The sequence below is a fragment of the Phyllopteryx taeniolatus genome, chromosome 5 (genome assembly GCF_024500385.1).
Source record: "Phyllopteryx taeniolatus isolate TA_2022b chromosome 5, UOR_Ptae_1.2, whole genome shotgun sequence".
NCBI lineage: Eukaryota > Metazoa > Chordata > Actinopteri > Syngnathiformes > Syngnathidae > Phyllopteryx > Phyllopteryx taeniolatus.
Window position 1 is genome coordinate 3,344,578 of NC_084506.1, and position 25,451 is coordinate 3,370,028.

At 41.6% G+C, this 25,451-nt stretch overlaps 1 protein-coding gene across 3 annotated transcripts; it reads right to left on the bottom strand.

Annotated features, from left to right (window-relative positions):
* Positions 1–27: 27 nt before the first annotated feature.
* Positions 28–25,408, bottom strand: herpud1 (homocysteine-inducible, endoplasmic reticulum stress-inducible, ubiquitin-like domain member 1). Of its 3 annotated transcripts, none has more exons than XM_061773770.1 (9): positions 25,283–25,408; positions 24,937–25,160; positions 16,785–16,862; positions 14,939–15,016; positions 11,345–11,520; positions 7,189–7,299; positions 3,495–3,869; positions 918–1,032; positions 28–767 (listed from the first exon to the last, which is right to left on the bottom strand). In XM_061773770.1, exons 2-9 carry the CDS (start codon positions 25,087–25,089, stop codon positions 582–584), a joined length of 1,272 nt encoding a protein of 423 aa, XP_061629754.1. In that variant the 5' UTR covers positions 25,090–25,160; positions 25,283–25,408; the 3' UTR covers positions 28–581. The 3 variants fall into 3 exon arrangements, with proteins under 3 accessions (XP_061629754.1, XP_061629755.1, XP_061629753.1); XM_061773771.1 differs by having other exon boundaries at positions 24,937–25,147; positions 25,283–25,404; XM_061773769.1 differs by having other exon boundaries at positions 24,937–25,357.
* Positions 25,409–25,451: the final 43 nt, after the last annotated feature.

Sequence of the window (25,451 nt, forward strand, 5' to 3'; positions counted from 1 at the left end):
CTTTAAACTGCTTGGATTAATTCTGAACAAGGTGATAAAATGAACTTTAATTCACCCCAACCAAATGCTTTTTTTCCTGCTATACAGACAATACATGGCGTAATTGCATCTGATCATTTAAGCATGCAGAAAAAATACACAAAATAAAAAGGTTTAGCTTGGTTTTCCACACCATCTAACTTTGGCACATGTGTGAATGAGACAATTATTGTAAGTTCAAAGAGATGGAGAGGCCAATGGGTAGACTTTCTTTTAACAGCTTGGAGCATCACAAGACCTTGTGAAGCAAGAATTCAATCAATGTGGAACTTTCTCCACCCCAATTTCAAATAACAAAATAAATGTGATTTTGTACTGCAGGATTTAGGTTTGGTTTCAATATTGTATTTCTGTTCTTTATTAAAGAACTACATGACTGCTCCAGCCCAACATTCTGTCCCACTAGGCTGGCTCCAGTCTCTCATACCTGTGTACATAATGCTGCTGTTTTGGTACACGAAGTTTTTCTTCCACCGTCAAAAAGAACCACTCCATGGGTAACTACACCTCAGGTCTGCTTGGGGATGGTCTGTCCGAGCAGATCAGTTGGCCATGTCCTGAGGAACCTCAGGTATGAGCGAGGAGAAAAATGTTTTGAAAAAAACCCAGGCTGTCCACATGACTGACACCCTGTGTGGAGGCACCAAAAGAGCTGTCACTGGCTCACGTTCATCTGATCCTTCAGCATCAGCAGAGAGTTCCCTCTGTCCTTCAGCGAGCTCAGCGACCTGAGAAGACATGACAAAGGGTTTCAATAATCATAATAATTTTATTCTTATTATTTAAAAAAACAATATAATAATACTATGTGTATTTAAAATAATAATTAGTTTGTTATTACAATGGTTCAAGTCAACATAAATAGTAGTTTAACACACAGGATTTGGGATTCTGTTCTCATTCTCCTCGTTGTGCTGGACTTCAGGGGGCTGCAGGTGGTTGGGTCCTTGGATCTGCTCTCGCCTTCTAAAGGGGAACCAGCCTGCAGTGTGACTGTACCAAAAAAAAAAAATAATTAACTTATTTACTTATCAACTTTATCAAAATGATGTTGAAGACCTGTTGAGAGCACGATAGGCCAAAAATTGAAAATATAAGAGCCAAATGTCTCATTACGCGACCAAATGATTCTTCTGGGTTTGGGCTATATAATACAAAACAAATATTTGCAGGACATGATCAACCTGGTCAGAAGTGATGATAACAGTCACCCATGAAGATAGACACCTGGCCACACTGACATTTTCTCAATTCAGAACTGTCATGGAAACGATAACACTGCTATCATTAGTTCTCGAGAATAACATGGCGCTACAGTCAAGCCAAGTCAGTGCATGAAACAAGTCACATTTTAGTGCAGCTTTATGCCAAAATAATTTATTTTCACTCTCGATGTACAGTACAACCATTCTAACAACGCTAAAACCTGTCTTTAGAATTGCAAATGTATTTAAAAAGAGAAAAACGGTTATGTTTTAAACCCATTGCCATGACACTTGCATTTGTCATACGTACATACGTCATCATTTGTTGATTTCTTTGAACACTTTGAGTCTACGATTTACATTTGACAACATGCAAGACAAGTGCGCCTTTTCAAATTACGCCAACTGATTTAATCGAAAGGTAACAAACAATTTAAGTATACATCATGAACACTATGATTTATTTACATCTAACTAATGTAATAAATATTGAGGCAGTAGGGCAAGTTAATGTTAAAACTATCTGGCTTTAAGGAAGAAGTTCTCCTTCCAGCACATCACTGATATGAACCACAAACATGCTTTGCACAGTGACAATTCAGCAGGTCAATCTTGATATCTATCACTTTCACGACTGGTGCAAAATGATGAACATTTCGGTTCCCAGTTTTGATGCCTACTCCGCCGGCCCCGAAGAAGTGGCGAAAACCAACAAAGAAGCGACGTAAACCAACGTAGAAGAACCCTCACAAAGAAGTAATTGTGCTCAACGGGGGCGGCGGCGAACAAAAGTGGGTCTTAACTTTGTTAAAATGAATGACCAGTCACCTCAGTGCAACACTTGGAATAAGATTATATTGTGCAAATGAGGCTTTCCTGATGTGTAGCGTCTGAAGCGCTCCGAGCCTCAGCCTACACTGCGCGGAGATTCAGTGACGTCAACTAAATTGGGTAAGTGAAACTATAAAATACAGCTATGCCGACATTGAGACCACTAACAAAGTAAACGGTTGGTTGCACTTTTGCACTGATGGTTTTTAGGGTTTATTTTAGTCTTCAAACCAACCTAAGAGCCAATGACAGGAAGAAAAAAAACAACAACTTAACACTGAGCTAGAACTTAACCGTATCAACTTTACATCACAATGAATTGGGAGAAAATTCACATAAAGGTCTCACAGTATCACAAACTAACCTTGTGCCTCATCGGTGGGAAAGAAATCGTTTTGTAGCATTTTGTTCCATTCATTAAAAAAATAGATTAAAAAAAAAATCACCAGTGCCATGTGAAGTTACTTTTTGTGCCAAAATGCTGATGTTGTATGCGGTGCATACCCTTCAAGATAAAAGGCTACAAGCTTAAAACAGGAAGTCAAGTTAAAACTTGCACATATAAACCATTTAATGTGATAAAACAGTCCCAAATAACTATTGTAACAATGCTATATTTAACTTTTAGCTGAAACATTAATTAATAAATATTAAGTCAATTGAGTTAGTTCCACACACATTGCCTTTTAGTTCACAGGTTTGATATTGATACTGGTTATAAAGAACCCTGAGTCAAATGTTCATTTTAGTCTATGCTGCGGGCTGCTAAGAAAATGGATGTTCATAATTTGGACACCCTTTATTTAAACCATGCCAACTTTTTTTTACCCACGCCCCTATAAGAACCGGAATTGAAATAAGGAACCGAAATCGGGACCAGAATTGCTCAAATTCAAATGATGCCCAGCCCTAGTCACACTACAAGAAGTTTTGTCGTTCTCGGCAAAATATGTCAGGCCTGATCTGGGAAATCAGCCGCGATAGCTCATCGGGCCAATATCGGGGCTAAAATCCTATAGTTTGATCTAGGCATAAAGCCACACTGTTAAAACATTAACTTTTGAGTGCACCACTGCCTCAATATTAATTACATTATTTAGATGTAAATGAATCATAATATTGTTACTATTTCTTGTAGCTGAACGTACTATATATTAAAATTTTCCCAAAGGAAATAAGAATAAACAAAACATAAGCATCTGCACATATGATTTAAAGTCAGTGTAAATTATGTATGGGCAGAAGATTTTTTTGGGGTCAACTTTGATTGTGCGCATTATATTTGAGAGCATATAATACACGAGAAATTACAGTATGTGATCAAATTTAACAGATTAGATGTCCTTGTTTAACACAATTTAGGATTATAGGAAGATAATGTGCGTGCCTGCATAGGTAAGGTTAACAGAGTAGACTCACAGGTACATGAGGAAGAGGGTGCCCATCACCAGAAGGAAGCGACTCAGGTTGGAGTTGAAGTATACAATCATGAGCAGAACACCAAGTCTCGCGGCGGAGTACAACCAGTCCAACCAGTCTCGCTCCATGTCTTCCTCATCCTCCACTACAGGGCCACCCTGAGCATTCATTCGCATATTCTGATTGGCTACGCCTGCGTCAATGAACGCACCATCCTGTGCTGGGTTCGGGTTGGCTGGTTGCAGATTGTCGATGGGGTTCTGATTGGCAATGGGTGCTGGTACAGGTACCTGGTGGGCGGGTACAGGAGGGTGATGGACAACAGTTGGAGGTACTATGGAGGGGCCGGTGCCAGCTGCTGCCATAGCTGCTTGGCTGATGGTAGAACACATTAGTATGATCAGAACTAGTCAAAGTTACCACCCACCTATAACTACAGTAAACCCTCATTTATCACAGGGTTTAAATTCCAGAAAACCCCTACAGTAAATTACATCTGCAAAGTAGCAATCAATTATTTATTACAGTCAACTCCAAAAGTATTGGAACAGCAAGGTCAATTCCTTTTTTTGTTGTTCTATACTGAAGATATCTGCGTTTAAGATAAAAAAATTAATGTGAGACAAAAAGTTGTTTTTTTCATTTCATGGTATTCACATTTAGACTCACAACTCAGGACAGAACACCTTTTGTTTGAAGCCACCCACTTTTCAAGTGGGCAAAAGTGGTGGAACATGTGACTGATGGGTGTTTCTAGTTGCTCAGGTGTAGCCTTTTAGACTGATTGTTTAACCATTAGATTGTGTTTGTTTTCGGCTTTGGGTTTCACCTCTGAAAACTGCATTTGCTGTTAAGAGCGGTCCATGAGAGAAAAGTAAACCATTTTGAAGCTGAGAGAATAGGGAAAATCGATCAGAGCTATTGCACAAACATTGGGTATAGCCAATATAGGAAGTCCTCGAGTTACGACATAATCGACCTACGACGTTTCGACGCCCGTGCCTCGTCCGGCATTTTGTCCCCAGCACCATAGTGGCCAGTAGAACCTGCACATGCTTCCTCAGAACGCGCGACAAGTTGTGTGGGGAGCGGAGGAAGGGCGCGAGCGCCCGGCCTCCACGCGGCAGCGGCCCTGTGACAGGGGCGATCCGAGCCCGCAGGCCCGGGCAGCAATAGCTCTCACAGCCTCCCCTCCTTCTCCATCCACCTCTCAGCAGTAATGGTAAATACAGCATCTTATTTTTTTTTTATTTTAATGTATTTTAGTTTCTTTATACGAAGTACTTCGACGTAAATTTCGACTAACGGTGAAATCTGACTTACGCGGAAATCTGGGTTACGTCGCCAGCGTAGGAACGGAACTCGTTAGTAAATTGAGGACTTCCTGACATTCCAACAATTTGGAATGTCTTGAAAAAAAATAAAATACTGGTGTACTGAGCAACAGACATCGAACAGGTCAGCCAAGGGTATCAACAGGAATTGATGACAGAAACATTTTGAGAGCTGTGAAGAAACACCCAAAGACAACAGTCAGTATCACAATCCACTGTTCGAAGAGAAGAAATATACGGGCCATACCACAAGATGCAAACCACTCATCAGCAAAAAGAAGCGGAAGGCCAGACTGGATTTTGCAAAGTAGTACAGAGATGAGCCATAAAAGTTTTGGAACAAAGTTTTTTGGACTGATGAAACCAAGATTACCCTCTACCAAGGTGATGGAAAGGCCAAAGTATGGAGAAAGAAAGGATCTCCTTATGATCCAAAACAAAGAAGCTCATATGTGAAGCATGGTGAAGGTAATGTCATTGCTTGGGCTTGCATGACTGCTTCTGGAACGCGCTCTCGACTTTATTAATGATGTAAGTCATGATGGTAGCAGCATAATGAATTCTGAAGTTTACAAAACCATTTACAGAAAAATGCATCCAAACTAATCGGGAGAAGCTTCATCATGCAACAAGACAATGACCCAAAACACACTGCCAACACAACAAAGGACTTCATCAAGGGGAAAAAAATGGAAGGTCTTAGACTGGCCAAGTGGTTCACCAGACCTTAACCCAATAGAGCATGCGTTTTACCTCCTGAAGAAGAGACTGAATGGAGAAACCCCAGAAACAAACAAGAACTGAAAGAGGCTGTAGTAAAGGCCTGGAAAAGCATTTAAAATGAAGAATGCAACAGTCTGGTGAAGTCAATGGGTCGCGGGCTTGATGCAGGTATTCCAAGTAACGGTTATGTCCCCAAATATTCAAATGTTATTCACTTTAAGTTAATTTAATAATGCCTGCTCCAATAGTTTTGATCACTTGAAAAGTGGGTGGCTTCAAACAAAAGATGCTCTGTCCTGAGTTGTTTAACACAGCTAGATGTAAATACCATGAAATAAAAGCTGGAATTCTGAACTTTTGTCTCATTCATCTTTTGAACTGAAACACAAATGTCTTCAGTATACAACAAAAATAAAGGATTTGACCTTGCCGGTCCAATACTTTTGGAGGGAACTGTAAATACTATATACATTTTGTTTGTTTGGTTCATATATACCAATTTGTGAAACTGCACTTTAGAGCGGTACAGGTATTTTATTTTTCCAAGTGAGGTCACCATCCACACCCACAACACAAGCACGTGCCTAATGGGCATGCCCTGCTTTGAGTGATGTGAACAACAGCCCATGCGGACGTGGTGTGAACAGGCCATTTCCTGGGTTAACCATTTGCACCATTGCTCACACTGATGTAATCAGCAAAAAGCCTTATGGGTACCCAAAATGTATTCCTGTGATGTAGAAAGTCAAGCTAAAACATTGCTCTTTATTTGCATTTGCTCCTGTCAATATTGTTATGAGCGTGTGTACTCGCTATTCATCGAGCTATCGTTGGTATTTGTGAATTTATTTCATAAAAGCCTGACTGTGGTTTGTTTTTTTAAACAGTTACTTTCCGGTCATGTTATATGCACCCTCAAGCAACTTGGTGATTAACCAATTGTATAAATTGCATATGTCACGACACTATGTGCAGTGCCTGCGCGATCTCCTGTGCACATGCGCAACTAGCTCCGGCAACCACACGAGGACAAAATACCTAGGTAGTACTCATCCCTCACCCTAATCCTAACCTTAACTGTCACGTAAACCCTAATCCTAACCTTAAACCTAACTGTAACCCAATTTTACGAGCGGACTTTTCGCTTCGATAGCTATTTTGTCCTTTTTGTCTTACTGTTTTTGCCATAGCTAGTGATCAAGATGGCCGACCCGTTGCGTATGTGCACCTCAGACAGTGCAGGCACCGCAGATAGTACGTTGACAGGATATAGTAAGGGTTTTGTTTCCTGCTAAGAACAAGAGCCCAATTGATCTTCTGTGAGTCATTGCTGCCACATTTAAATCATACCCTATAAAGCTGACTGTATCAGAGATGTGCAACATAGTGAGGGATTATTGTGTAACGGTCACCAGAGTAAAGTTAACGTGTATTTTTAAATGGTTCTTCCACTGTTGTTACGGGTACATCTTAAATCGTTGGGAATGTCCCACTTACATATCATGCATGACGGCGACCCCCATGACTTTTATCAATAAAACAAAAGATTATTTCAGACCAAGGACATTTCCAGCACTTCAGACAATATTTGTAAAAACAGTAAATGGTCCGTTTAAAGTGCTAGAACATAAACTCACTATTGCATGTAATATTGTCGAGCATAGACATGTTGGAGCCACATAAGTTGTTGGGGGCTATACAGAGAGTAGCCTGGAAATGCTGGTTGAGTCATCTGTGGTGTTCCAGGCCTGCAGGAAGAAATGAGGGAGTCCTATATTATCATTCATATCATTATTATCTACTCAAATCACCATATGCATTTTTAGCTTCAGCAACCTTTTGCCACAAAAATCAAGCAGAGGGCATAACTATTTTACCACAAAAATCAAACAGCGGGCATAAAAAAAAGTTACATTATGTATGTTATACAAGGCTCAAGTTGTTTGTATGAAACACCTGTCAGGATGCAAATCAGGTCAGTGGTGTGTTTCAACACCCGTTTCCCGTTTCAGCTTACAAATACAGCCCCCTTGCAATTTTTGTTGACTTAGGCCTGACAGCTGTTTTTTGAGCGCAGAATCCAAAACTGGTTTGAAATTTTTCTCTATCACGACAGGTTTTTGAACAAAGTGAGAACAAAGTGGACCAAAGGAAATATATACCTATGTAAATAAAACACCAATGATGGAATAGTTACAAACTTTGAAAACTGTCTCAATTGTGACTGCACAAACAAGTTGCCACGTAGCTGTAGATGAGTCCAATCGTAATCAGCTGGCAAGTCTTACAACTACTCAGTGGAATTTTGCTTATCTGGAGGGTAAACTGTGGAGAAAAAAACTTGACGTGCTATAAAAAATACTGACTGCAATATTGGAATCAACATGCCACTCAGTTTTAAGCAACATAAAAATCTAACAACATAATTTCTTTTTCAAATTGCTCCCCAGTGTCATAAAACAGACCTTGCTACAAGTCACATTATGGGCTTAAAAATAAATAATAATTATTATTTTGTGAAACCCAAGACTATTGTTTAACAATGGCTATTTAAAGAAATTTAACATGTAATAACAATATTTAAATGACTAAGGTTATGTTTGATATACAACAACATAGATCATTTTACACGTGAGACGATGTGAGTCCAGTGATGCACGTCATGGAGTCCCAACCCTGGAGCAATGAGTCCCTGAAATTTATCATCACGGAATACAGATACAGTAATCCTCTGTTCCTCTGTTACATTGCGGTTCTTGCTTCACGGTTCCACTATATTGCAGATTATGGTTGTTACTCTTGAATCTTTTATGCTGTTTGTACATTATTTGTGTTATCTATTGCTCTTGCTCTCTATCAATATATTATGTGTTTAGGCATGCCAAAACAGCAAATGTTTTTAGAACAAAAAAAATCTAAAAGTTATGTGTTCACATAAAGTGCTGAACTTAAGAAAAATAAAGTTTCCCCTTTTCTGTTTGGCATCTTGACATGACAATGAAGTGTCAAACAATTATACATAGTTTTATTTAATAAATCTTAACTGAACCGTTTTAGAGGTTATGTTTGTTCAAAACCTTCTTTTGATTCATAATGGCATTTCACATATATTCACTTTTAATAATAGCTCCCAGTGGGAACTTACCAGTTTCAGTTTAATCAGTTTCAGTTTATTTTTGAAAGGGGACAATGCAATTTCATAAAACACATGAAGTACACATGGTTAAAAAAGCCAGAATTAGCCAGAAGGCTAGTTTTCATCTGTAGTCCCCTGGCCATGATGTAAAAAAGCAGTAAAATACATCTACAAGACAATATAATACAGGATACATAATCAAACTATACTATTAAAAGAGAATAAAACCATAATTTTTTTGATCATAACAAAAAGACAACATAACATACTTGTCTTTTAGTGTTGGCAGCTATAGGTGTTAACTAGCCACATTTTCAGTTTTTTTGTGAAGGCCTTGTATGTTGTAAGCAGTTTAACCTCCTCAGGTACTGAGTTCCACTCACCAGCGCTCCTCACTGACCAGGCTGACTTACTGAAAGTGCTCCTGCGCAGAGGAATGAGACAGTCACCTCTGACAGAGCCTTGAGTGACACGCTCAGACCTGTTTCTTTGGCTGATGAACTCAGCCAGAGGAGCTGGGGCCAAATCATGCAGTACTTTATAAATCAAATTTAAATCTGCAAATATGTGAAGACGGTCCAGTTTAAAAGACTGTATTTTTTTTTAAATTGCACAGTGATGATAGTGCTTTGGTTTTTTATCCATCACTTTAATTACTTGTTTGTACAAAACTTCCAATGGTTTTTTTGCATTCTGACCAGCCTGGGACCAACTGGTTATGCAATAGTTAAAGTGACTAAGAATCATCGAATGCAGGTACATTTTTGCAGCTTCAGTTGACATTTCATTCCGAATTGCACGAAAATTTGCGAGGTTTAATTTGATATTTTTACACAATTTGTCAATATGGGCTTTAAAGGAAAGCTGTGAATCTATTATTAACCCAAGATATTTGTATTGGCTGACAATTTGCATTTTTTCTCCATTAACAAGTATGTCGGGGTCAGGTGATACTCTATTTGTTTTAGTGAAATACATGCCTACAGTTTTAGAAACGTTTAGCTGTAGACAGCACTCCTGCAACCAAGTTGTGACACAGGACATTGTATTAGTGAGTTTAGCAGCAACAGTATCTTTGGAGCGACCATGAACAAAGAAAACTGTGTCGTCTGCATACATTACGCACTCTGCTTCAGAGCAAACAGTGGGCAAATCGTTGATATAAAGACTAAATAAAAGGGCGCCCAATATTGATCCCTGAGGGACTCCAGAGGTTAGCCTAAGAGACTCTGATCTGCAGTTGTTAACTGATACAGATTGTGTTCGGTCATGCAGATATGATTCAATCCAGCTCACAGCTTTGCGAGAGAAGTTAAATTTTGAGAGCTTGGTAAGAAGAACAGAGTGATTTACTGTATCGAAAGCTTTCCTGAGGTCCAAGAACACCGCCCCTACAACTCCACCCTTGTCGAGAGAAGATTTTATTTTCTCAATGAAGAGGCATGTAGCCATTTCAGTGGAATGCTTGGATCTGAAACCAAACTGCATGGCGTGGAGAGAGGGGGAGCTGCTGATTAAATAATGGACAATCTGCTCTGACACCCATTTTTCTGCAACTTTGGAAATGGCCGGAAGAATGCTTATAGGTCGGTAGTTATTCAGAGAAGTTGAGTCATCGGATTTAAAGACAGGGGTAACAATAGCAGATTTCCAGGCCTTTGAACAGCCTTTGTGGATCTGCACTTAAACAGCTAGGATTTTTGCATTTTGTGACATAGTAATACATTAGTTTCATGGCTATGCATTTACGTATGAGCTTAGACCAGCTGACTAGGAATAAGACAAATATTCTTTGTACTACTACAAGTTTTGGAAGTGTTCAATTTGTTCAAACTAAAATGAAGAAACCTCTAAAGAGAAAAACATTTCCTTCATTTCCCTTCACCTCAACCCTACTCTGTTTGGGTACATGATGATGATCCATTTGACTCTTATTCCTCTCTGGCCACATTTGCCACGTTTTTCACCTACATGACTCCAGGTTTTGCCACTTATGGATCATCAGATTGGCCGCACGTCACACAGAGACTACATTGAGCAAAAAGGACACTATATGAACTATTATGGTTGCGTGATACTGTCCTTGTCCGGGAGAGGAAGAAAAACAAATAAAAAGCCACATATTCGACCGTCCTCATAATTCAAAGAGACACTCTGTTGCCCGCAGAGCTAATGTTATGTTAGTAGACTAATATTAAACTCACCGATTTGCGCTTCACCTTAGTTTCTCGCATTTTGCAACAGCTGTCCTGGCGCTTTTCAGTCGAACGCTCCACTTACGCGTCCACGCTTCGGTGACATCAGCGCATTGTGTCATATACGCCACTGCGGTCTTCCGTCTTCGCGGTAAACCTGATTTGCAGTTTTGCTTTTCAACGTGTTTTTTGATGCGCAAAATGTGAATTGTGATCCGAAAACTATGATGCGAGACTGCTTAATTTGAGCCTTGCCCACATACGTAGGTAAACAATGTTGTGCGTCAGAGGACGCACATTCACAAAACGTTTTGCGTCCCTCATCATTTTTGTGGATCTAGGACGCGGGATGCACATCAAACGAGATCCCCGCGACAATGTTACAAAAAACAAACTTCTTTCATTTTAATATAAAAAACAAAAACAAAACAAAACAAACAAAACAAAAAAACTTTTTCTTACACGTTTGCGTCAGGCCCTGCAGGAACTCCTGGGGGTGGTGATGGCGCGTGTGTGTTTACTGGAGTGGCAGTTGAAGATGCCTGCCTCCTCTGTCTTAGCTCTGCTGTGCTACTGGCAGAAGCAGGGGGTGGCGTGGGCCTTGGACTAGAGGGATGCTGCTGGGCTGGTTCTTTAACCTAATTTCAGACATGCAAACACCAAAGGCATGAAAAAGGTGACCCAAAAAAATAAATAAATAAAAAACAGGAGGAATCTGTGGGGATCACCCAGTCCCCCACAGAGATTTGTTTTTAAATTTTAACATAATTAAGCAATCTGGAAGACTGAAGAGTACAATAAGGCAAAATAAAAAAACATTCTTCACGCAGAAAAACATTGACTTACACAGAATGTGTACACTGATTTACAAATTTAAGATTAAAATTAAATTAACCTCATTTCTTTGCTTTTTTGTTTTGGCCTTCAACTTGAGCCAGGCCCACCTCCACCTATACCTGATGCCTGCTTCAAGCTGTGCCACATGAATAGAATCCTCCTCTTTAAGCACTCTCATTCTGGAAAAGTATTGACTAAAATCATTGTCTGTTTCACATGATTTTTCACTATTACCAACTTGAAAGGCTTATCTCAAATGCATCCTCCAGGAAAATATTAAGTGCAGTATTTTTTCCGTGTTTATTGGCCATTTCTGAATTTGAAATTGGTTCATTCGGTGTTGTGACATCTAACATTGCTCCGTCGCTTAATACATTTAACATTAACATCGTAAACTAATTACATACTTGTAGGCGCGTTTTCTAATTAATACAAGATGTACTAGCAGATCAGCTCTTGTCGCCAATGTTACGTGTGCTTCGCGGTTCCGCTGGGACCACAACCAGGGCCACGACCCTCAGCACCTCAACGGAATAATACAACCCCAATTCCAATGAAGTTGGGACGTTGTGTTAAGCATAAATAAAAACAGAATACAATGATTTGCAAATCATGTTCAACCTATATGTAATTGAATACACTACAAAGACAAGATATTTAATGTTCAAACTGATAACCTTGATTGTTTTAAGCAAATAATCATTAACTTAGAATTTTATGGCTGCAACACGTTCCAAAAAGGTTGGGACAGTTTTACCACTGCGTTACATCACCTTTTCTTTTAACAACATTCAATAAACGTTTGTGAAATGAGGACACCAACTGTTGAACCTTTGTAGGTGGAATTCTTTCCCATTCTTGCTTGATGTACAGCTTCAGCTGTTCAACAGTCCAGGGTCTCCGTTGTCGTATTTTACGCTTCATAATCCGCCAAACATTTTCAATGGGAGACAGGTCTGGACTGCAGGCAGGCCAGTCTAGTACCTGCACTCTTTTACTACGAAGCCACGCTGTTGTAACACGTTGCAGAATGTGGTTTGGCATTGTCTTGCTAAAATAAGCAGAGGCGTCCATGAAAAAGACATTGGATGGATGGCAGCATATGTTTCTCCAAAACCTGTATGTACCTTTCAGCATTAATGGTGCCTTCACAGATGTGTAAGTTACCCATGCCATTGGCACTAACACAGCCCCATACCATCACAGTGCGGATGGTTCTTTTCCTATTTGGCCCAGAGGACACGACGTCCACAATTTCCCAAAACAATTTGAAATATGGACTCGTCGGACCACAGAACACTTTTCCACTTTGCATCAGTCCATCTTGGATGAGCTCGGGCCCAGAGAAGCCGGCGGCGTTTCTGGGTGTTGTTGATAAATGGCTTTTGCTTTGAGTTTCAAGTTGCACTTACGGATGTAGCGCCGAACTGTATTTACTGACATTGATTTTCTGAAGTGTTCCTGAGCCCATGTGGTGATATCCTTTACACAATGATGTCGGATTTTGCTGCAGTGCTGCCTGAGGGATCAAAGGTCACGGGCATTCAAAGTTGGTTTTCGGCCTTGCCGCTTAAATGCAGTGATTTCTCCACATTCTCTGAACCTTTTGATGATATTATGGACCGTAGATGAAGAAATTCCTAAATTCCTTGCAATTGTACATTGAGGAACGTTGTACTTAAACTGACTATTTTCTCACGCACTTGTTCACAAAGAGGTGAACCTCACCCCATCTTTGCTTGTGAATTACTGAGCAATTCAGGGAAGCTCCTTTTCTACCCAATCATGGCACCCACCTGTTCCCAATTAGCCTGTTCACCTGTGGGATGTTCCAAACAGGTGTTTGATGAGCATTCCTCAAATTTCTTTTTTGCCACCTGTCCCAGCTTTTTTGGGACGTGTTGCAGCCATAAAATTCTAAGTTAATGATTATTTGCTAAAAGCAATATAAAGTTGATCCGTTTGAACATTAAATATCTTATCTTTCAATATAGGCTGTTTTTATTTGTTTAACACAACGTCCCAACTTCATTGGAATTGGGGTTGTACAAAAGACCAGTGCAACAAATACGACAATGGCTGATCTGATGAGCAAAAATGTTGCTTAAACGTAAGAGTAGCAATAGAGGATGTCCGCTCCATAAGTGGATAGAGTAGCCGAACATTGTACTCAAGTAAGCGTACTGTTACTTGACAATAATGTGACGAGTAATGTTTTCACTCTGTACTTTTTACTCTTAAGAAATATTTTGGAGGATGACCTTTTACTTAAGTACTTAGTGAGTAACCTGATTTTTTAACCACAGCATGAATGAGGATTTATTCATCTTGCGTAACATTTACAAAGAAAACTGTGCGCTGTCAAAGTCATCGCGGCTGCTGGTGAGGGTAGTGGATGAGTTAGCTTGCATAGCCCTACGGCTGCACCGAAAGTAAATATTTCACTACCCAGTCACTGATCACCCACTGCTTAACTTATTTAAACACTATCACCAATCCCAGCTGCTAAAGTTGTCACTGGGGGAAAAAAAAGATTCCGCAGTCAGGACGTCACATACCATCATCGTCATAGGTAACTAGTAAAGGTATCGGAATACATTTCTAAAGTAACCCTCCAAAGCCAGAGTATTAGGAATACGTAAAACTTTGGGATTCCACAAGCATGACTACCACTAAAGACAAATAGGTAAATCTGCACACTATCAGAAAACAATCGCTAAGTCATTTAGCAAACACTTACCATACGACAAACCAAGAGGCAAGACATAAAGAACACCATCAACTACATTTCTTTCTTCAGTGTTCTACCCAAATTTGTATCTCAGTGTGTGCTGTAGTGACGAAAACAAAATCTATTTGGTTCAAAATATTTTATTAGGTTAGGTCTACATTTTTATGTCATCTTAATTTTTTTTGTTTTGTTACAAAAGCGCAACTAAAATACTATTGCACAAACCTGATTTGGCAAGTTATTAATTGGTAAATATTGACATACAATATTCTTGTGCAATGTTTTGCAGTAGACGTATGAAGCACTTTACAAAATAAACAAGCGCTGTTGTTCTGAAACACTGTGTCCATCAATAACTGTCCTGGGACGCAAGCACAAACTTACACCATTTTTTTAGGATATCGTCAAATTATCATTATCGTACAATTAAAATAAACAAAAGATTTTGATCCCCTCCCGATCACCCACCTCTACTCTAACTTTCTCACCTTTGGTCTTGCTCCCAGATGTGCTTTGGGTTGCATCTTAGCAGCAAAGACTAGATGCAGTGTAGGAATGGGATCTGTCTGAGAAAGCAAAGAGACACATTAGGCAGCTGTGTTTAAAAAAAAAAAAACAGGCTGTTTTTCATCACTTTCATCACACCTTAATTTAAATTCTCTTGATCATGAAAATACCAACCTGAATACCGAAGAGTTCGGGGCTTATTATGTTTGTATATAGTATAGTGTAGTCATAAGACATTGAAAGAGTTACACAGAACAATTGAGCCATCTGAACAAAACCAAATATATCAGATCGAGAGAGGATTCAATTTACCCAAGTCCATCACATCTTATTTTACATGGCTTTGAAGCGCTGATCGGCTTTGTCATAATTCGCCGATCCGATCAATGACGTCATTGATCCGCTCCGCAAAAGACATTTACTCCACCCCGCCACGTGCACAGTATATTTAAAACCAAAAGCTAGTTTATTTTTAGCTTTGTCACGTCTTTTGACGTAGTATTGGAAATATCTGACGGCCAATAGTTATTTTTAAAATGAGGGCGGTGTGGAACAGACAACGCGTAATGCCCGGATCAAACTACAAGACAAATTTGCTCTTTCACTATTGCACTGTCTTGTATTCCGATACTACCGCATCTCATTTTTTACAATCATTGGGCTTTATATTGTCAACTCAAATGCGATACACTCGTTACCGTGGCGACGACAAGTGGATCGCGCCGACTTTGTATGAGAAGGACAAAATGGGGAAAAACGTGTTATGGTGGTCACCGGTGCTCAGGACAGGACGTTTGTTTAAGGCTTGCTTGAGGTATGTACTTTTAATACGATACGGCTCACAAGCAGGCAATAAAATGTTATATAGCCTAGCAAGCTAGCGGTATCACGAATGGTTGGACGTAAACATGCCGCCGTTCTGTCGAATCATGCTCTAAAGTTTCAGTGTGGGTGAAGTATCCATCCATCCATCCATTTTCTGAGCTGCTTCTCCTCACTAGGGTCGCAGGCGTGCTGGAGCCTATCCCAGCTGTCATCGGGCAGGAGGCGGGCTACACCCTGAACTGGTTGCCAGCCAATCGCAGGGCACATAGAAACAAACAACCATCCGCACTCACATTCACACCTATGGGCAATTTAGAGTCTCCAATTAAGTAAATGGGTGAAGTAATTTAATTAAAAATAACGTAATTTAATTACAGTAAGTTAGCACCCATTATTTCTGTCATGTAATGTTTGTTTGACCTGACTGATTAGAATACACGATCTGACTAGAGCAGTGATATCCAACCTTTATGGAGCCAAGGCACATATTTTACAATTGAAAAATCTCACGGCACACCAACAAACAAATATGGCACAAAAAGTGGATACATTATTTACTGTATTTACTTCCTGCCATCTAATAGAAGACCATTCATTTGTTCTGTCTGTCACTATGCCTTACTGGCATAAATAGAGGAACAAAGATACATTATTTATAGTAAATATAATTTTTTGAGCAATTAAGTACACAAGTATATATACAGTAAATGAACAGGTTATTTAAATAGACACATTCCTCCATCTTGTGATTGGATCGGTGATAATTTTTTTAAACTTGGTGATCGGCCCCAAAAATCCTGATAGTGTAAAGCCTACTTTCAGATCCACATCATTGTATGAAAAGTGCTCTATAAATAAAGTTTGATTTGATTATGATATTTTCCAAGGTTCCACTTGTGTCATACACTTTTTAAGCAAGGAACTACCCAGGCAAAACGTTGAATAGTTAACTGCAGCTTGTATCAGTATGCGCAGACCAAACAAATACTAACGCATACATACCTGTGCGAAGAGCTCTCTTATGTGAAGATGGTCGGGTAGAAGTTTGCCACCATAGATTAGCCTCTGGTCACTCTCAGCCTAATGGAAACAAACAAAAAGAAAATAAAGTCGGTTTTACAGTACCTACCACAACCGAATGCAGGTTGGTTCGAAACCAGGGGTGTCAAACTAATTTTTGTCACGGGCCACAATGTAGTTATGGTTTCCCTCAGAGGGACATTTATGACCGTGGAACCATATAAATGTATATAATCGTCATATCATTATATATTAAACAGTGGAACCTCGGTTTTCATCTGCCAGTTTTTGTAGAAATAGGTTTTCAACTTTTTTTTTTTTGCCAAAAGTTTGCCCCAGTTTTTGTGCATCTGTTTTCGTACAATTGAAAGTGGTACACCATACATCTGCCTGCCTCATTACTAACGTTCACATTTTAAAATGCTTTATTGAAAGTGAAGACAATATAAAAATTTTGGTCCAGAAGAACATGAAGTAGGCGCACATGATTTGCTTGCACGGGCCACATTAAATGATATGGCAGGCTGGATTATGGCCCCAGTGCCTTAAGTTTGACACCAACAATCTGAAATCACACAATTTTCCCCACACACTAAAATTTCATGGCCTTTCTTCCTTCTCTTCTCTACACTATTAGTCAATATCTGCTATGTGTCTTTGTATGGGTGTGTTTATGTGGGGATAGGAGGGGTGGATTTCTGTATATTTTTTGCAATTTTAATTTAACTTTTATCTCTGTAAAGCACTTTGTATTGCATTTTTAGTGTATGAAAATTTGACTGATTGATACCAATTTATATAGCACTAATTCACAACTAAAGTTATCTCATGGCACTTTTCATATGAAGCAAATCCAAGACTATGACTATGCCCCTAAATTACATTACTGCATTTTTCAATATATTGGAACTTAATTCTTGCTTGAGCTGCTGAATTTGAAATGTGACTGCTTTGTCTCAGCATGGTATGATGATAACTTTCTCAGTGACATGCTGGAGATACAGTTGTGTTCATAAGTTTAGATACCCTGGCAGAATTAATGATTTCTTGGCCATTTTTTTGTTTCGAGAATATGAATAATAACACAAAAACCGCAACTTATGGTTAGTGCTTGGGTGAAGCCATTTATTGTCAAAAAACTGTGTTTATGCTTTTTAAATCATAATGACAACAGAAACTACACAAATGACCCTGATCAAAAGTTGACATACTCTTGAGATTTTGGCCTGATAACATGCACACAAGTTGACACAAATGGGTTTGAATGGCTGCTAAAGGTAACCATCCACACCTGTGATCTGTCTGCTTGTAATCAATGTGTGTATAAAGGTTCAGTGAGTTTCTGGGCTCCTGGCAGACCCATGCACTTACATCGCTGGATTCTGAGTCATGGGGAAAGCAAAAGAATTGTCAAAAGATCTGTGGTAAAAGGTAATTCAACTGTATACAACAGGAAAGGGATATAAGAAGACATCCAAGGAACTGAGAATGCCAATCAGCAGTGTACAAACTAAGAAGTGGAAAATGAGAGATTCTGTTGAAATCAAACCACGATAAGGTCGACCAACCAACATTTCTTCCACGACGGCCAGGAAAATAGTTTGAGATGCAAAGAAAAACCCACAGATGACTTCAGCTGAAATACAGAACACTCAAAAAAAATGGTGTGGATGTTTCAAGATGCACAATAAGGAGGCACTTGCAGAAAAATGGGCTGCATGGTCGACTCGCCGGAAGAAAGCCATTACACCACACCAATGCCACACAAAAAAAAAAAAAAAAAAAAATCACGCTTACAATAGGCCAAACAGCACAGAGATAAGCCTCAAAACTTCTGAAACAAAATCATTTGGATTGATGAGACCAGAATTTAACTTTTTGGCCACAACCATAAACGTTACATTTGGAGAGGAGTCAACAAGGCCTATGATGAAAGGTACACCATTCATACTATGAAACATGGAGGTGGATCGCTGATGTTTTGGGGATGTGTGAGCAACAAAGGCATGGGAAACTTGGTCAAAATTGATGGCAAGATGAATGCAAGATGAATGCAGCATTTATCAAAAAATACTAGAGGAAAATTTGCACTCATCAGCCCGGAAGCTGCGCATGGTACGTACTTGGATAGTCCAACATGATAATGATCCAAAACACAAAACCAAGTCGACCTGTCATTGGCAACAGCAGAATAAATTGAAGGTTCTGGAGTGGCCATCTCAGTCTCCTGACGTCAATATCATTGAGCCACTCGACCACTACCACAAAAGACTCCAAGCTGTCATTCATGTTAAAGGGGGAAATAGACTATTAAAAACTGGGGTATATAAACTTTTAATCAGGGTTATTGGTGTCATTTCTGTTTTCATTATGATTTAAAGAGAGTAAACACAGTTGGTTTGATAATAAATGGCTTCAACCAAGCACTAACCATGTGTGAAAGAAAAGTTTTTGTTTTATCATTCATATTCTCTGAAAAATGGCCATGAAATCATAAATTCTGCCAGGATATGCAAATTTATGAGCACAACTGTAAATGTTTGTTTTGATTTGACCTTTTATTGGATGTGAAAAAACACCTGACAATGGTATTGCTGCAGGGTCAGTTCATTTACTTGATTTCATAGCAGATTGATTAAGCAATATATTGTGCATTGAAAAGTCACAAAATTATTCTACTTGCACAATATAATCCAGACATGCAAACACCAAAGGCATGACAAAAGTGACAAAGAAAAACAAACCAAAACAAAAAAACATTGTGGGGGTCTCTGTGGGGATCCCCCGGGCCCACACAGAGAATTTCCTTTTATTTTAACATAAATTAAGCAATCTGGAAGACTCTGAAGAGTGAAGAGTACAATAAGGCAAAATAAATTTTCTTAAGATTAAAATTAAATTTGCCTCATTTCTTTTCTTTTTTGTTCTGGCCTCCAACTTGAGCCAGGCCCATCTCCACCTGCACCTGATGTCTGCGTCAAACTGTGCCACAATTAATAGCATCCTCCTCTTTAATCACTCTCATTCTGGAAAAGAATTGACAAAAATCAGTCTGGTTCACTTCTTTTTTCACTATTACAAACTTCAAAGGTGAATCCCAAATGCATCCGCTAGGAAAATATTAAGTACAATATTTTTCTGTTTTTATTGGCCATTTCTGAATTTGAAGTTAGTTGATTCTGTGTTGTGACATAATCCCCAACATCGGTCCATTGCTTAATACATTTAACATTAACATCCCTAAACTAATTAGATAATTGTAGGCGCGTTTCCTAATGAATACAAGATGGACTAGCGGTTCAGCTCGTCGCCGACGTTACGTGTGCTTCGCGGTTCCGCTGGGACCACCACCAGGGGCACGACCCGTAGCACCTCACCGTGAAAATACAAAAGACCAGTGCAACAAATACGACATTGGCTGATCTGATGAGCAAAAATGTTACTTAAACGTTAAGAGCAGCGATAGTGGATGTATGCTCCAGAGGTGGGTAGAATAGCCAAATATTGTACTGAAGTAAGAGTACTGTTACGTGACAATAATGTGACTCAAGTAAAAGTAAAAAGTAGTCTTGCAAAAAATTACTTGAGAGTAAAAAGTATACAGTGAAGTAATTACTCAAGTAGTAACTTCAGATTTATTTATTAACCATAGCATGAACATCAATAAAATAAAATGTGAACGTGCAAATTCTGATATTGCTGTGTGTGTGAATGCACAGCCAAAACTACAACAACACATCGGCAATTTACTGCAAGATGTTTTCTCAAGTTATGAGTGGGCTGAAATGTCAATGTTTGGGCAGACAATGCCAGACATACTACAATACATGAAAGCTGTTTTTGTTCGTCTAAATGCAGAGAAGCCAAATATTGTACTCAAGTAAGAGTACTGTTACTTTATCATATGACAAGTAAAAGTAAGATAGTAGTCCTCCAAATATTTACTTGAGTAAGAGTAAGAAAGTACTGTCAAAAAACTACAAGTAACTTGTGAGTAACTTCTATTTTTTTTTAAAAAGAGCATGAATTTAAAATAAAATAAAATAATAATATGGGAATTCACATACACCTGCCAGAATTTTAGTCTTAAACCGCCCCCCAAAAAACAACAACACGTGCATTGGGGCCTTCAGAAACATTATTTGCTTTATTCACCGAAATGGCTTAATGAAGAAGCTTATTGATAGAGAAGTGTGTGTGTGTGTGTGTGTGTGTGTGTATGCGTGTGAGCGAGAGAGAGAGAGACAATTTAAGACTATGCCATCCATCCATTTTCTACCGCTTATCCGAGGTCGGGTCGCGGGGTCAGTAGCTTTAGCAGGGACGCCCAGACTTCCCTCTCCCCAGCCACTTCATCCAGCTCTTCCGGGGGGAACCGAGGCGTTCCCAGGCCAGCCGAAAGACATAGTCCCTCCAGCGTGTCCTGGGTCGTCCCCAGGGTCTCCTCCCGGTGGGATGTGCCTGGAACACCTCACCGGGGAGGTGTCCGGAAGGCATCCGAATCAGATGCCCCAGCCACCTCATCTGGCTCCTCTCAATGTGGAGGAGCAGCGGCTGTACTCTGAGCTCCTCCCGGATGACCGAGCTTCTCACCCTATCTCTAAGCGAGAGCCCGGACACCCTGCGGAGGAAACTCATTTCGGCCGCCTGTATCCGGGATCTTGTTCTTTCGGGAAACGACTCACAGCTCGTGACCATAGGTGAAGGTAGGAACGTAGATCGACCGGTAAATCAAGCGCTTTGCCTTTCGGCTTAGCTCCTTCTTTACCACAACGGACCGATACAAAGTCAGCATCACTGCAGACGCTGCACCGATCTCCCTGTCGATCTCCTGTTCCAATCTTCCCTCACTCGTGAACAAGACCCCAAGATTCTTGAACTCCTGCACTTGGGGCAGGATCTCATCCCCGACCTGGAGAGTGCACGCCACCCTTTTCCGACGAAGGACCATGGTCTCAGATTTGGAGGTGCTGATTATCATCCCAGCCGCTTCACACTCGGCTGCGAACTGCTCCAGTGAGAGTTGGAGATCACGGCTTGGTGAAGCCAACAGAAACACATCATCTGCAAAAAGCAGAGATGCAATACTGAGCCTTGAAATTCTGTCCATAAAAGTTATGAACAGAATCGGTGACAAAGGGCAGCCTTGGCGGAGTCCAACCCTCACCGGGAACGAGTCCGAATTACTGCCGGATATGCAGACCAAACTCTGACTCCGGTCGTACAGGGACCGAACAGCTCGTATCAGGGGGTTCGGTACCCCATACTCCCGAAGCACCCCACACAGGACTCCCCGAGGGACACGGTCGAACGCCTACTCCAAGTCCACAAAACACATGTAGACTGGTTGGGCGAACTCCCATGCACCCTCGAGGACCCTGCCGAGGGTGTAGAGCTGGTCCACTGTTCCACGGCCAGGACGAAAACCACACTGCTTCTCCTGGATCTGAGATTCAACTTCCCCACGGACACACCTCTCCAGCACCCCTGAATAGACCTTACCAGGGAGGCTGAGGAGTGTGATCCCCCTGTAGTTGGAACACACCCTCCGGTCCCCCTTCTTAAAAAGGGGGACCACCACCCCAGTCTGCCTATCCAGAGGCACTGTCCCAGATGTCCACGCGATGTTGCAGAGGCGTGTAAACCAGAACAGCCCCACAACATCCAGAGCCTTTAGGAACTCCGGACGAATCTCATCCACCCCCGGGGACTTGGCACCGAGGAGCTTTTTAACCACCTCGGTGATGTCAACCCCAGAGATAGGAGAGCCCGCCTCAGAGAACCCAGACTCTGCTTCCTCATGGGAAGGCGTGTCGGTGGAATTGAGGAGGTCTATGAAGTATTCTCCCCACCGACTCGAGGTCAGCAGCGCCCCATTCCCACTATACAGTGTTGTTGGTGCACTGCTTCCCCCTCCTGAGATGCCGTAAGGTGGACCAGAATTTCCTCGAAGCCGTCCGGAAATCTTTCTCCATGCCCTCACCGAACTCCTCCCATACCAGAGTTTTTGCTTCAGCGACCACCAAAGCTGGATTCCGTTTGGCCAGCCGGTACCCATCAGCTGCCTCAGGAGTCCCACAGGCCAAAAGGGCCCGATAGGACTCCTTCTTCAGCTTGAGGGCATCCCTCACCGTTGGTGTCCACCAAAGGGTTCGGGGATCGCTGCCACGACAGGCACAGACCACCTTATGGCCACAGCTCCGGTCAGCCGCCTCAGCAATGGAGGCGCGGAACATGGTACACTCGAACTCGATGTCCCCCGCCTCCCCTGGAACATGAGCAAAGTTCTGTCGGAGGTGGGAGTTGAAACTCTTTCTGACAGGGGATTCTGTAAGACGTTCCCAGCAGACCCTCACGATACGTTTGGGCCTGCCACGTCAGACCGGCATCTTCCCCCACCATCGGCGCCAACTCACCACCAAGTGGTGGGCAGTTGACAGCTGCGCCCCTCTCTGCACCCGAGTGTCCAAGACATGTGGCCGCAAGTCAGATGAAACGACCACAAAGTCAATCATCGAACTGTGACCTAGGGTGTCCTGGTGCCAAGTGCATGTGTGGACACCCTTATGCTTGAACATGGTGTTCGTTATGGACAATCCGTGATGAGCACAGAAGTCCAATAACAGAACACCGCTCGGGTTCTGATCGGGGGGGCCGTTCCTCCCAATCACGTCCTTCCAGGTCTCACTGTCATTTCCCATGTGAGCATTGAAGTCTCCCAGCAGAACGATGGAGTCCCCAGTGGGAGCGCTCTCCAACAACCCCTCTAAGGGCCCCAAAAGGGGTGGGTACTCTGAACTGCTGTTTAGTGCATAGGCACAAACAACAGTCAGGACTCGTCCCCCCACCCGAAGGCGGAGGGAGGCTACCCTCTCGTCCACCGGGGTGAACCCCAACGTACAGACGTCGAGCTGATGGGCAATAAGTATACCCACACCTGCTCGGCGCCTCTCACTGTGGGCAACTCCAGAGTGGAAGAGAGTCCAACCCCTCTCAAGAGGACTGGTACCAGAGACCAAGCTGTGTGTGGAGGTGAGTCCGACTATATCTAGTCGGAAATTCTGGACCTCACACACCAGCTCGGGCTCCTTCCTTGCCAGAGAGGTGATGTTCCACGTACCTAGAGCCAGCTTCTGTAGCCGGGGATCGGATCGCCAAGGTCCCTGCCTTCCGCCACCGCCCAACTCGCACTGCACCCGACCCCTATGGCCCCTCCCACAGGTGGTGAGCCCATGGGAAGAAGACTATGCCGCTGTTTTTTTTCCCCTCAAAATGAATGACTTTGATTGTCCCACGTAGGGTTTGTGTGCGGGCATGTGACTGCCTTGATTGGTGGAGACAAATGACACTGGTAATCACGTTAGATTGGCCGCAATGCGCCCTATGCGGAAGTGAAAGATCAAGTCTATATCGTGCACACACTAATGGATAAATAAAAGTAGCATGCGGGATGTCGATCATTGTGACGGAGTAATAGTATCGAGTAAAAAGTATGGTTGCCTCCAACTACCTCAACAACTATTTATCCAAAATGTTACTTGCGTAAATGTAACGGAGTAAATGTAGCGCATTACTTCCCACCTTTATCTAAAGGCCTCTTCACACTGGGCGTACACCATGAACTGGTCGCCAGCCAATTGCAGTGCACATATAGACAAACAATCATTCACGCTCACACCGATGGCCAATTTAGAATAGTCAGTTAACCTACCATACAAGTTTCTGCAATGTGGGAGGAGAACATGCAAATTCCACACAGGCGAGGCCGGATCTGAACCCGAGTCCTCAGAACTTTGAGGCAGATGTGCTAACCAGTTGGTCAACGTGCCGCCCGAGACCAGTATCTAATATTTTAAATGTATTTAAATGAGGTAGCCAACATTTATCAGCTTTCAGTACGATGCAGTGCAAGTTAATCTGTCCCATTTAGAATGAAGAAGTTAGTCTGTCCCATTTATTTAGTGGGGGGAATGAAGTTATTTAGTAGGGGCTGGAAGTCGAGAGAGGCAGAAACTGTTCAGAAGGGCTGTTTATTGGCGTCAGCCTGACCGACCCAAGAAGGCAGCTCGTCTTGACATTCCAACACTGGGTTAGCTGCTTCCGCTAACTTTAGCCAACGCCTCAAAAGACTCACCAGTTTAGTTGGATAGACTGCCGACAGATGCGTCTTTAAGTCTTTCACCGTCCAGTTCAGATGGACCCCTTCGACTGTTTGGTCCTCCACAGCCTGGCTGGGTGTTTTGAGGAGAATTGTTATCGTCTTCGGTTGAGAGTCCTCCACGTCCATTTTTCAACTTCTCACTTTTGGGGCTGACGTTCCAGCGACGACTCGATATCGTAACACACTGTACGTAAAAACTGAGTTTTACGGTCACACACACGCAAAAAAAAAAAAAGAAGAAACTAAGGAGATTATTTTCCGTCAAAATCAAAACTTGTCTACAACAGTTGGACTGTTAAATAGGCGGGTGTACAAATACCGTCTCAAGTGCGACCAGAGCGAATGTTGTTGCCAAACAAGCAGTGTGGCCGCTCCTGATTGGTCAACTCTTGCTCGCGTTCAGACGTGGTGTACCAGAAACCAAACATTGAGTGAGCATGCGCGAATCAGGCTTGCAAAAAAAGATCGTCTATTTTACAGACGCATTC

Coding starts and splice junctions, on each gene's coding strand:
- herpud1 (XM_061773770.1), bottom strand. CDS start 25,089: ATGGACGTGGAGGACTCTCAACCGAAGACGATAACAATTCTCCTCAAA. Junction 1,033..3,494: donor ACCCTCTTCCTCATGTACCT/GTGAGTCTACTC, acceptor TTTTTGGTACAG/TCACACTGCAGGCTGGTTCC. Junction 768..917: donor AGAACAGAATCCCAAATCCT/GTGTGTTAAACT, acceptor ATGTCTTCTCAG/GTCGCTGAGCTCGCTGAAGG.